This window comes from Diceros bicornis, chromosome 37, assembly GCF_020826845.1.
Source record: "Diceros bicornis minor isolate mBicDic1 chromosome 37, mDicBic1.mat.cur, whole genome shotgun sequence".
Classification (NCBI taxonomy): Eukaryota; Metazoa; Chordata; class Mammalia; order Perissodactyla; family Rhinocerotidae; genus Diceros; species Diceros bicornis.
This window is the reverse complement of record NC_080776.1, coordinates 21,720,767-21,734,290: the sequence shown is the minus strand read 5'-3', so window position 1 is coordinate 21,734,290 and position 13,524 is coordinate 21,720,767. Positions and strand designations below refer to the sequence as shown.

Below are 13,524 nucleotides of genomic sequence, written 5' to 3'. Positions count from 1 at the left end.
CTCATCTAATAATGAAATGTAAAGGAAAACTCTCTTCTAAAAATGTTTGACTTGAGCCTCCCAAGAGGAAAAGAGGTTAGCCATGGGACAGGTAGGTCTCAACCAAGAGAAAGAAGGACAATGGAGAGAGTGTTCTGCAATCTGGCCTGGGTGGGGCCTCCATGGGCAGAGGGAAAGGCACCTGGGACAATGTGGCACAATCAGAACTGCTTTGGGGTAGGTGACAAGGTGCTCGGGGCTGGAGAGGAGGCCTTGGGCAGGTCCAGAACAAGTGGCTTCAGAACAGCTGGGGCTGCCCCAAGGCCCAGCCCCTGAGGGTCTTCCAGTGGCAACCACCAGCCAGGCGGCCGAGGGGCTTCTCCAACAGCATCTTGGGCAGAAACAACAGAGGAGCCCTGTGAGGTGGCTGAGTCCCTCCTTGGGCAGAGGAGGCGGGAGGGGGGTGGGCAGAGGTGGGAAGCGACCTCATTTAATATCCCCCACAGGTGAGGCTGTGAGCCCACTGGTTCCTCTGGAATGGGCTCACTGTCCTGGACTGTGAATCTTAGCACGATGCAGGGAAGGCTCACCAGCTCTGGTTTTCAAAAGACTTTGCACATTGTTTGTTTGTTTGTTTTTGTGAGGAAGATCAGCCCTGAGCTAACATCCATGCCAATCCTCCTCTTTCTACTGAGGAAGACCTGCCCTGAGCTAACATCTATTGCCAATCCTCCTCCTTTTTTTTCTCTTTTTCTCCCCAAAGCCCCAGTAGGTAGTTGTACGTCACAGTTGCACATCCTTCTAGTTGCTGTATGTGGGACGTGGCCTCAGCATGGCCGGACAAACGGTGCGTCGGTGAGCGCCCGGGATCTGCGCCCGGGATCCGAACCCGGGCAGCCAGCAGCGGAGCGCATGCACCCAACCGCTAAGCCATGGGGCCAGCCCCTTTGCACATTTTTAAAAGAAATATTTGAGCATTTGTTTTAAGTTAGGCAAATAGTTACTTATAAAACATGCTTGTTGATTTGATACGCAAATTTGAATTCCATTGTTTATTAATTTAAATGTTTTGGATTCTTTCTGAAGTTAAATGTGTTTTCAAACTTTAGTTGTCCACTTGTGTTGTGCCTGATCATGTTATTTGCCCACTAAGGAGTGGGGTTTGTTTTTTAGCTATAAATCAGGCTTTTATTTTTCTGATCTATGATGCATCTTCTTTTTTTAAGTAAGTTATTGAGATGAGCTCACATAACGAAATTAACCACTTTAACGTGCAGAATTCAGTGGCATTTAGGACATTCACGGTGTTGTGCCACCACCACCTCTGTATGATTCCAGAACATTTCCATCACTCCAAACGGCACATTTTTTTCATAATGTTGAAATTATTTCATTATCTGACAAAAAAAAAACTTGATTTTGATCGCTCTATAATTACAAATAAAAGGGGGCAATTACATATTGTATAGAAGGTTCCCTGTGGTGACAACTTGGGGTGACAACTGAGATACAAAAGTCAGTCAAGCACAGATAAAGGTTTACGGTGCTCAAAAAGTTCACTCACTGCCGTCTGGTTTCTCAACAGGACCAAATACAACTCTTTTTGCAAAAATAGAATGGTTGGTCCCAAGGTACCAAAAATGATATTATTTTCCTTCCTATGCCAAATGATTCCTATCACCATTTTGCTTATTAACTTCTTGGTTAAATTTTCGTGACATACAAGGTTTCTATTCCTGCCCCGTGCTCTCTGGTACAAGTCCACTTATGCTCATCCCATGCCTGCCCACCCAAGCGCTTGTCATGGCGACTCCCAACTGTCCAAAGTCTCAACAAAGAAATCCGCAGATGTTAAAGGATGGTGGTCAGAGTCTTTGGGACCTATCTGAGGCTTTCTCTCAGAAGAAAAATGCACTGAAAAAGAGGATTCGGCCATGAAAGACAGAGTGGTCTGAAGCCTTTCAAAAGTCTAAATGTTAAAACAAAAACAAAACGAAAATACCCAAAGCTCACAAGTTTCTATTTTCCAAAGTAGCTCTGGGCCCTCTTCCCCATGTGTCAGGAGGGCATCTAGACACACCTGCCTTAGGTCAGAGGTCAAAACACTTTTTCTCTAAAGGGTCAGATAGGAAGCACGTAGGCTCAGTAGGCCACAAATATCTCTGTCACCTATTTTTTGTTGTTGTTGTTTTGCACAGCCCTGTAAACATGTAGAAACCATTCTTAACTCTGGGCCTAACAAGAGGCCTCTGGGCAGATTTGGTCCACCAGCTGTAGTTTGCTGACCCCTGCTTTAGGGCCCAGGGAAAATGCATGGCACAGACGTGGGAGAAGGGTTTGGGCCTGGTCTATCCTCTTAGTTCTGCATCCTCTTGGTCAAGACTTCATCTCTTTTCTCGACAGATACTGTAGGAATTGGACTGAAAACTTCAAAGGCTCATTCTTTGATTCTGTGACTGTCCCCAGATTACCCAGCTAAAGATATCTCCTGCTGTTGGCAGCATGAACCCTGTCTTCATTCAAAACCTCTGCCTCAGATCTCCTACACGCCCCTTCCCCGAGCCTGGCCTCCCCTTCCCAATGCTGGTTCTTCAGGCAGCCCTGCCAGGTGACAGTCAGCCCGAGGAGCCAAATGACAGGGAAGACAGAGCGTGTAAGAATGACGTCTGCCCACAAAGAACAGGCGCAATCCAAAAGAAATAAACCACCCACCTGAGGCACGATTCCCTCCTTCCTGCAGTTGACACCTCCAATGAAGACCATGTTGGGCATGACTGGTCTCGGATACTCAAACACAAAGTCATATCTTAACAGCCAAATGGCGGCCTTCCGATATAAGGCGGGTAAGTGCACATCTCTCTTGAGAACATTCCATGTGAGGTCTTCGTACTTTGAATACAGACAGTAAAATACGTAGTTCTTCAAATAACTAACGAGGAAGTTGACCACCCTTTGGGGGAAAGTCATCCGATCGGAGAACTGGGTGTAGCCCCTGGGAATGTAGGACACCGGGCTTGGGGTTCTGGTGAAGGCGTATTCCGGGGAAAACGGGAAGCCCCTGAAGAGGTACACGGAGGGCAGGCCCAGGTACTCAGCCAGGATCACCCCACAGGGTAAGGCCGGGTCTGTGAAAACGGCATCAAACTCGCTCTCCCTGAGGAAACTCATGGTCTCAGAGTGGTTCAGGAGGCTCTGGCAGTTGATGAAGTACATGTCAATAACGATCATGTTATTCCTGTACTCAGTCTGAGCAGCATTCAGGAGCCATCGCTCAGCAAAGTGATGCTTTCCAAAAGAGCGGTAGCGGCGCTTCATCTCCCCCTCATCATAGGGCACTGGATAGATTCTTCTTGTGTAGTATTTGGATTCTTCCAGAAGCAAATTGACTTCTGGCACCAGCACCACGATGTCATGCCCCTTCTTACCGAGAGGCTCAATTATGTCCTTCATACTGAGCCAGTGGCTTCCATCCTGAGGGACCACCAGCAGCTTCTCACCTACAGCCACGCCCCACAGCGCTAAGAAGAAAACCTCTGCAGAAACTCTCCAAAATGCACGGAGCAGGCAGGCCATGCTGGAGGGAGTGCAGGCAGCAACAAGAACAAATCCTTACACTCCTAAACCACAGGGCTCCTGCCTAGTTTCACTAAAAAAATTAACAGACCCTGTCTACCTCTCCTTGCTTTGAATTTTGCCCTTTTATATGAAAGAATCGAAATTAATGTTTAACCATTTCTAAGCACACAGCTGACTGGAAACAATTAGGTGCCTTATCAGCTTTCCCCTGAGTTTCTGGGTTTAATTTCCTCCTCATCTCCATCAATCTGCCTCTACTTTTCCAGAGTCAGTCACAGTCTGAGGACAACTTGGAGAGGCCCCTGGAGACCCACCCAGCCCTCTGTCCTGAGCCCTCTGGATTCTGCAGCACCGATGATATATCCATAGATGAATAGCTCTCAACACTTCTCTACTTCCTTGTCAACTTTTCTCAGAGCAGAAATAAAGCGTTAACAGATGCCAAATTCACCATTCGAAACAACACATGAGAGTGGCCCACTGCAAATATTGGTTCCCTGGTTCACACAGTGATGCCTGGAGGAAAGGTGGGCTCCAGCAAGCCACGTGGGCACACAGAAGGCTGATATAACTTCCCACTCCTCTTCTCTTGGTGAGACCCCTGTTACAGGGGCTTCTCTGTTATATCAGAACACAGAATCTAATCCTAATGACATGTGCTCTAGACCACAATTCTCACCTTGACCGTGGTTAGGAGTGTGAGTTCTGGACTCAGCCCGCCCCTTCTGAGCTGTGTGACCCACCCCTCTGGGTCTGAACTGCCCCATCTGTCATATGCGGGTGGTATCTGTACAGGCCCAACCCTGTGGCTGCGAGAGTTAGCCGAGTTACTCCTTGGGAGTCTGAACACGTCCTTCTGAGGGGCTCCCTCTGGCTCTGGTCAGGCAGTGGGTGTATATGGTGGGAACTGAGAGGCACCTGGGGGTCCACAAGTAGCTCCTAAAAAGTCTCACCAAGTCAAAGACCCAGCCAGGACTGTGAAAGCAAGAAGTACAGAAGAAGTTATAGTGATAGAAGAGGAGGTGGAAAAATTAAAAAGGGAAGAAAATGTAGAAATATAAAATGATGGTAGTGACTCAAACACCCAGCAGTTCAAATTAAAAGGTGGCCCTAGTATCAGACCCCAACACCCACAGAACACTTTCTGGTACAAAACAATCTCCCATCATCTTAGTTTCTGAGGGCCCCTGAAACAAAGTACCGCAAACCGTGGGGCCTAAACAGAAATTTATTCCCACAGTCCTGGAGGCTGGAAGTCCGAGATCACGGCATGGGCAGGGTTGGTTCCTCCTGAGGGCTCTGAGGGAGAATCTGTTCCAGCCCCTCTCCTACCTCTGGAGGGTTGGTGGGCAGTCTTTGGTTTTATTTGGCATTAGAAGCATCACTCCCTCTCTGCCTTTATGGTCACCTTCTCCCTGTGTCTGTCTGTGTCCAAATGTCCCCTTTGTGTAAGGACATCAGTCATATTGGATGAGGGCCCCTCCCCACAATGATCTCATCTTGATTTAACTAAGGACCATATTTTATTTTTTGAGGAAAACCTATGTTTTCCATAGTGGCTGCATCAGTTTACACTCCCACCAAGAGTGCACAAGGGTTCCCTTTTCTTCACATCCTCACCAACACTTATTATCTCTAGTCTTTTTGATGATAGCCACTCTAACAGGTGTGCAGTGATATCTCATTGTGGTGTTGATTTGCATTTCCCTGATGATTAGTGATGCTGTGTATCTTTTCACGTACCTGTTGGCCATTTGTAAGGCCAGTAATATTCTGATGCCAAATCCAGACAAAAGCTTCATAAGAAAATAAAATTACACACCAATATCTCTTATGAATAAAGATGCAAAAGTCCTCAACAAAATACTATTGAACCAAATCCAGTTACAAATAAAAAAATTATTTGCCATGATCAGGTGGGATTATCCCAGGAATACGAGGTTCATTTCAACCTGAAAATTAATAATGTAACATACCATATCATTAGAATAAAAAACAAAAACCACATGTTCATCTCAATAGACACAGAAAAAGCATTTGACAAAATCCAAACCCCATATGAGAAGAACATTCAACAAGGTAGGAAGAGAAGAACATTTCCTCAATCTAGTGATATCAGCATTTATTGAAAATCTCCAATTAACATTTCATGGTGAAAGACTGATCGCTTTCCCCCTAAGATCAGGAAGAACAAAAGGATGTTCTCTCTTCTCACTTCTATTCAACACGTATTAGAGGTTCTGGCCAGGACAATTAGGCAAGAAAAAGAGATAAAATCACCCAGATTGGAAAGGAAGAAGTAAAGCTATCTCTATTTACAGATGACAAGACCTCATATGGAGAAAATCCTAAGGAATCCACTAAAAAAAATTGGAACAAATACATTTCAGCAAGGTTTCAGGGTACAAGATCAATATACAAAAATCAATTGTATTTCTAGAATTGAGAGTTCAGAAATAAACCCTCACATTTACAGTCAAATGATTTCCCACAAGGGGCCCAAGACAATTCAAAGGGAAAGAAATGTTTTCAACAAATGGTACTGGGATATTCATATGCAAGAAAAAGGAATTTGGACCCTTACCTCGCACCATACACAAAAATTAACTCAAAATAGATCACAGACTTAAACAGAAGAACCAAAACCATATAAATATTAGAAGAAAACAGACATAAGTCTTCTTGACCTTGGTTTGGCAATGGTTTTCAAAAAATAACGTCAAAAGCACAAGCAACAAAAGAAAAAATTAAATCAGTTGTACTTGATCAAAATTTAAAACTTTTGTGTTTCAAAGACAACATCAAGAGTGAAAAGAAAACCCACAAAGTAGGAAAAGAAAATATACCATAGATCTGATAAAATGCTTGTATCTAGAATATATAAGAACTCTTACAACTCAACCACAAAAATAGAAATGACCCCTTTGAAAGACTGAACAAAGGATTTGAACAGACATTTCTCCAAAGTATAGAAATGCCAACAAGCACACGAACAGATGCTCAACATAGTAGTCATTAGGGAAATGCAAATAAAAACAATGAGATGTCACTTCATACCCACTAAGATGGCTATGATAAAAAAATATTTAATGGAAAATAATAAGTGTTGGCAAAGATGTGGAGAAATTCAAACCCTCATACATTATTGGTGGGAGTGTAAAATGGTACAGCTGCTGTGGAAAATTGTTTGGCACTTCCTCAATAAATTCAATGTAGAATTATCCTATGACCCAACAATTCCACTCCTGGGAACATATCCAAAGGAACTGAAAGCAAATGTTCAAACAAAAACTGGTACACAAATGCTGAGAGCAGCACTATTCACAATAGCAAAAGGTAGAAACCCAAATGTCCATTAACTGATGAATGGATAAATAAAATCTGGTCTATTCATACAATGGAATATTATTTGGCCATAAAAAGGAATGAGGTACTGATACATGCAACAATGTAGATGAATCCTGAAAACATTAAACTGAGTAAAGAAGCCAGACACGAAACACCACAAATTGTATGATTCCATTTATATGAAATATCCAGAATAGGTAAATCCATAGGGACAGACAGCAGATTGGTGGTTACTAGCAGCTGGGTGAGGGGAGAATGGAGAGTGATTCCTAATGGGTATGGGGTTTCTTTTGTGGGTGATTAAAAATGTGCTAAAACTGGTTGTGCTGATGGTTGTACAACTCTGAATCTACTAAAACCCACTGAGTTGTAAACTTTAAATAAATGAATTTCATAGTATGTTAATTGTATGTGAAGAAAGTGGTTTTTTTAAAAATACCCGCTTTTTCTCACTCTCCTAGAGTTAACCAAATTATTGATAACGAAGTCTTTTCAGAGACTCATGTTGAAAACTTTTTTTAAACCCTGACTATTCTTGCATTTAGCCACTCATTACATAATTACTTATTAACGGAAAGAGAGCTGTTAAAATGGTCAGCATGTCTGTTAATCTCCAAGATAAACAATTCTAAAGATGAACACATGGTGTTGAAACAGAAGCAAACCATTGACAGCGTTGTAGACATTGGCCTAAGCCAAGTATTTAAAAAAGTGTCTGTTAAGAATGACTTGGCATTTTGGGGTTTTGTTCCCACGACTTGCCTAGAATGCAATCCTCAGATCACAAATGCTGAGATTGCAGCCTGAGTGAGCGTTGCTTGTAGAGACACTTGTAGGGAGACAAGGTGAGCTCAGAGGGTGGGCAAAGGATCCTCGCTGCCCCCACACCACCCAGCTGGGGGCCCTGCTGGTAGAAGTCACTGATACTCACTTGGAATTTATTTAAATCAGTATTTCTCAGCTTCAACACTATTAATATTTGGGGCCAGAAAACTCTTTGTCAGCAGTGGGTGGGTGGGTATTTCTTGTGCTTCGTGGGATATTTAACAGCATCCCTGGACTCTACCTACTAGAGGACAGCGTCATTTTCCAATTGCAACATCAAAAATGTCTTCAGATATGGCCCCTGAGGGGCAAAATCACACCCCTTTGAGAACCACTGACTAGATGATTCCAGAACACAGGAGAAGAAAACATGGGAACAGAAGAACTAGGACTGGGGAATTGGAATAAAGTTTTCTGGGAAAATGCTCCCAAAGAATGTTGCAAGAAAACCACGTTGTTTTTATCACCTCACAGAGAGAAAGTTTCAGCCTGTATTGAGCTAAAGTCCAGGGAAGAGAGACATAGCGCCACAGTCTCCTCTGAGAGTCTACAAAGCACTTTCCCATGTTGCCCATTTGATCCTCAAACAACCCTGTGAGGGGTGAGCCAGCGGTTGCCATCTCGGTGTTTAGATGAGGAAGATGAATTCCAAGGCTACCAGAGGGGGCTGAACAGATCTGCTGACACATCATTCAGCTTCATTTCTTCCCTTGCTGAGGCTGTGTCTTTCCCCATCATGTAAAATGGGATAAAAGAGTGCTGGCAACCAAGTGACCTCGGGGTGGGAGAGTGACAAGGGAGTGGGGTCTTGTCCTGCCCCTGCTCCTGGCTGCAGCCTGTGGCCTCAGGCAGCTCACTCAGCTTGCCTAGAAGCATCGGTTTGCTCCTGTATGTGAGAGTTGGGCTACCTCCTGTCTGAGGGACTCCATCCTGTTACTCCCGCCTGAAGCCCCAGTATCCATCTGTGTTGCAGTCACAGTTTTCAAAGTTCTCCTGTGAACTGGATCTTACCTGCCCACCACCATGACTTTCTGAGTGTTCCCATGTCACAGATGGAGAGAGGAACACTCAGAGGTCAGACACTTGTCTATGCCACACAGCTGGGTTCCACTCCCACTCTTGTAGCTCTCCTAGTGTAATGGGGACAAGGGAAGGATCCTTGGGGCTAGCAGGGCAGGCGAGGCTAGCCGTTCCCCACCCCCATCAGGCAAGGGCTGAGCTCTCCTCCATTCCCTCCCACAGAGTAGGCTGGGCAGAGAGCATGTGCTGGTCCAGGAGCCTGAGCTCTGGCCAGGACGTGCCTCCGAGGTCTGTGTGCCCGAATAGGGAGAGTAGAAACTTGTCCTCTGGAAGCTGTGAGCAGTTCTCTGCATTGGGAGTGGAAGACACTGGCATTGATCCCGGAATTCCTTTCTTCTAAGAAAAACACTCCAATAGCTCATCTAATAATGAAATGTAAAGGAAAACTCTCTTCTAAAAATGTTTGACTTGAGCCTCCCAAGAGGAAAAGAGGTTAGCCATGGGACAGGTAGGTCTCAACCAAGAGAAAGAAGGACAATGGAGAGAGTGTTCTGCAATCTGGCCTGGGTGGGGCCTCCATGGGCAGAGGGAAAGGCACCTGGGACAATGTGGCACAATCAGAACTGCTTTGGGGTAGGTGACAAGGTGCTCGGGGCTGGAGAGGAGGCCTTGGGCAGGTCCAGAACAAGTGGCTTCAGAACAGCTGGGGCTGCCCCAAGGCCCAGCCCCTGAGGGTCTTCCAGTGGCAACCACCAGCCAGGCGGCCGAGGGGCTTCTCCAACAGCATCTTGGGCAGAAACAACAGAGGAGCCCTGTGAGGTGGCTGAGTCCCTCCTTGGGCAGAGGAGGCGGGAGGGGGGTGGGCAGAGGTGGGAAGCGACCTCATTTAATATCCCCCACAGGTGAGGCTGTGAGCCCACTGGTTCCTCTGGAATGGGCTCACTGTCCTGGACTGTGAATCTTAGCACGATGCAGGGAAGGCTCACCAGCTCTGGTTTTCAAAAGACTTTGCACATTGTTTGTTTGTTTGTTTTTGTGAGGAAGATCAGCCCTGAGCTAACATCCATGCCAATCCTCCTCTTTCTACTGAGGAAGACCTGCCCTGAGCTAACATCTATTGCCAATCCTCCTCCTTTTTTTTCTCTTTTTCTCCCCAAAGCCCCAGTAGGTAGTTGTACGTCACAGTTGCACATCCTTCTAGTTGCTGTATGTGGGACGTGGCCTCAGCATGGCCGGACAAACGGTGCGTCGGTGAGCGCCCGGGATCTGCGCCCGGGATCCGAACCCGGGCAGCCAGCAGCGGAGCGCATGCACCCAACCGCTAAGCCATGGGGCCAGCCCCTTTGCACATTTTTAAAAGAAATATTTGAGCATTTGTTTTAAGTTAGGCAAATAGTTACTTATAAAACATGCTTGTTGATTTGATACGCAAATTTGAATTCCATTGTTTATTAATTTAAATGTTTTGGATTCTTTCTGAAGTTAAATGTGTTTTCAAACTTTAGTTGTCCACTTGTGTTGTGCCTGATCATGTTATTTGCCCACTAAGGAGTGGGGTTTGTTTTTTAGCTATAAATCAGGCTTTTATTTTTCTGATCTATGATGCATCTTCTTTTTTTAAGTAAGTTATTGAGATGAGCTCACATAACGAAATTAACCACTTTAACGTGCAGAATTCAGTGGCATTTAGGACATTCACGGTGTTGTGCCACCACCACCTCTGTATGATTCCAGAACATTTCCATCACTCCAAACGGCACATTTTTTTCATAATGTTGAAATTATTTCATTATCTGACAAAAAAAAAACTTGATTTTGATCGCTCTATAATTACAAATAAAAGGGGGCAATTACATATTGTATAGAAGGTTCCCTGTGGTGACAACTTGGGGTGACAACTGAGATACAAAAGTCAGTCAAGCACAGATAAAGGTTTACGGTGCTCAAAAAGTTCACTCACTGCCGTCTGGTTTCTCAACAGGACCAAATACAACTCTTTTTGCAAAAATAGAATGGTTGGTCCCAAGGTACCAAAAATGATATTATTTTCCTTCCTATGCCAAATGATTCCTATCACCATTTTGCTTATTAACTTCTTGGTTAAATTTTCGTGACATACAAGGTTTCTATTCCTGCCCCGTGCTCTCTGGTACAAGTCCACTTATGCTCATCCCATGCCTGCCCACCCAAGCGCTTGTCATGGCGACTCCCAACTGTCCAAAGTCTCAACAAAGAAATCCGCAGATGTTAAAGGATGGTGGTCAGAGTCTTTGGGACCTATCTGAGGCTTTCTCTCAGAAGAAAAATGCACTGAAAAAGAGGATTCGGCCATGAAAGACAGAGTGGTCTGAAGCCTTTCAAAAGTCTAAATGTTAAAACAAAAACAAAACGAAAATACCCAAAGCTCACAAGTTTCTATTTTCCAAAGTAGCTCTGGGCCCTCTTCCCCATGTGTCAGGAGGGCATCTAGACACACCTGCCTTAGGTCAGAGGTCAAAACACTTTTTCTCTAAAGGGTCAGATAGGAAGCACGTAGGCTCAGTAGGCCACAAATATCTCTGTCACCTATTTTTTGTTGTTGTTGTTTTGCACAGCCCTGTAAACATGTAGAAACCATTCTTAACTCTGGGCCTAACAAGAGGCCTCTGGGCAGATTTGGTCCACCAGCTGTAGTTTGCTGACCCCTGCTTTAGGGCCCAGGGAAAATGCATGGCACAGACGTGGGAGAAGGGTTTGGGCCTGGTCTATCCTCTTAGTTCTGCATCCTCTTGGTCAAGACTTCATCTCTTTTCTCGACAGATACTGTAGGAATTGGACTGAAAACTTCAAAGGCTCATTCTTTGATTCTGTGACTGTCCCCAGATTACCCAGCTAAAGATATCTCCTGCTGTTGGCAGCATGAACCCTGTCTTCATTCAAAACCTCTGCCTCAGATCTCCTACACGCCCCTTCCCCGAGCCTGGCCTCCCCTTCCCAATGCTGGTTCTTCAGGCAGCCCTGCCAGGTGACAGTCAGCCCGAGGAGCCAAATGACAGGGAAGACAGAGCGTGTAAGAATGACGTCTGCCCACAAAGAACAGGCGCAATCCAAAAGAAATAAACCACCCACCTGAGGCACGATTCCCTCCTTCCTGCAGTTGACACCTCCAATGAAGACCATGTTGGGCATGACTGGTCTCGGATACTCAAACACAAAGTCATATCTTAACAGCCAAATGGCGGCCTTCCGATATAAGGCGGGTAAGTGCACATCTCTCTTGAGAACATTCCATGTGAGGTCTTCGTACTTTGAATACAGACAGTAAAATACGTAGTTCTTCAAATAACTAACGAGGAAGTTGACCACCCTTTGGGGGAAAGTCATCCGATCGGAGAACTGGGTGTAGCCCCTGGGAATGTAGGACACCGGGCTTGGGGTTCTGGTGAAGGCGTATTCCGGGGAAAACGGGAAGCCCCTGAAGAGGTACACGGAGGGCAGGCCCAGGTACTCAGCCAGGATCACCCCACAGGGTAAGGCCGGGTCTGTGAAAACGGCATCAAACTCGCTCTCCCTGAGGAAACTCATGGTCTCAGAGTGGTTCAGGAGGCTCTGGCAGTTGATGAAGTACATGTCAATAACGATCATGTTATTCCTGTACTCAGTCTGAGCAGCATTCAGGAGCCATCGCTCAGCAAAGTGATGCTTTCCAAAAGAGCGGTAGCGGCGCTTCATCTCCCCCTCATCATAGGGCACTGGATAGATTCTTCTTGTGTAGTATTTGGATTCTTCCAGAAGCAAATTGACTTCTGGCACCAGCACCACGATGTCATGCCCCTTCTTACCGAGAGGCTCAATTATGTCCTTCATACTGAGCCAGTGGCTTCCATCCTGAGGGACCACCAGCAGCTTCTCACCTACAGCCACGCCCCACAGCGCTAAGAAGAAAACCTCTGCAGAAACTCTCCAAAATGCACGGAGCAGGCAGGCCATGCTGGAGGGAGTGCAGGCAGCAACAAGAACAAATCCTTACACTCCTAAACCACAGGGCTCCTGCCTAGTTTCACTAAACCAACAAACCAGTTCTCCCACACACCCCGCCTAAATCTACTTGCTTTGAATATTGCCTTGTGATAGGAAAGAACCTAAATTAATGTTTAATTATTTCTAAGCACACAGCTAACTTGAAACACTTAGGCCTCTTATTAGCTTTCGCCCGAGCTTCTGGGTTTAATTTTCTCCTCATCTCCGTCAATCTGCCTCTCCTTCTCTAGAGTCAGTCATAGTTTGAGGATAACTTGCAGAGGCCCCTGGAGGCCTGCCCAGTGCTCTGTCCTGAGCCCTCTGGATTCTGCAGCACCAATGATACATCCATAGATGAATAGCTCTCAACACTTCTCCACTTCCTGTCAACTTTTCTCAGAGCAGAAAGGAAGTGTTAACAGATGCCAAATTCACCACTCGAAACAACACAACAGAGTGGCCCACTTCAGATATGGGTTCCCTGGTTCCCGCAGTGATGCCTGGAGGAAAGGTGGGCTCCTGGAAGCCGAGTGGGCACACCAAAGGCTGATACAACTTCCCACCCCTCTTCTCTTGGTTAGACCCGTTACAGGGGCTTCTCTGTTATATCAGAACACAGATTCTAATCCTAACACATGTGCTCTAGACCACAATTCTCACCGTGACTGTGGTTAAGAGCGCGAATTCTGGAGTCAGTCTGCCCCTGCTGCGCTGTGCAACCTTCCCCTCTGGCTCTGAGTTGCCCCATCTGTCACATGCGGGTGGCGTCTGTACCCC

At 45.7% G+C, this 13,524-nt stretch overlaps 2 protein-coding genes across 2 annotated transcripts; both read right to left on the bottom strand.

Annotated features, from left to right (window-relative positions):
• Positions 1 to 277: 277 nt before the first annotated feature.
• LOC131399267 (UDP-glucuronosyltransferase 1-6-like) lies at positions 278 to 3,592 on the bottom strand. The gene is made up of 2 exons (XM_058533438.1): positions 2,692 to 3,592; positions 278 to 370 (listed from the first exon to the last, which is right to left on the bottom strand). The coding sequence occupies exons 1-2, from the start codon at positions 3,550 to 3,552 to the stop codon at positions 278 to 280; spliced, it is 954 nt and encodes a 317-aa protein (XP_058389421.1). The 5' UTR covers positions 3,553 to 3,592.
• Positions 3,593 to 9,442: 5,850 nt separating this feature from the next.
• LOC131399266 (UDP-glucuronosyltransferase 1-6-like) lies at positions 9,443 to 12,756 on the bottom strand. The gene is made up of 2 exons (XM_058533437.1): positions 11,857 to 12,756; positions 9,443 to 9,535 (listed from the first exon to the last, which is right to left on the bottom strand). The coding sequence occupies exons 1-2, from the start codon at positions 12,715 to 12,717 to the stop codon at positions 9,443 to 9,445; spliced, it is 954 nt and encodes a 317-aa protein (XP_058389420.1). The 5' UTR covers positions 12,718 to 12,756.
• Positions 12,757 to 13,524: the final 768 nt, after the last annotated feature.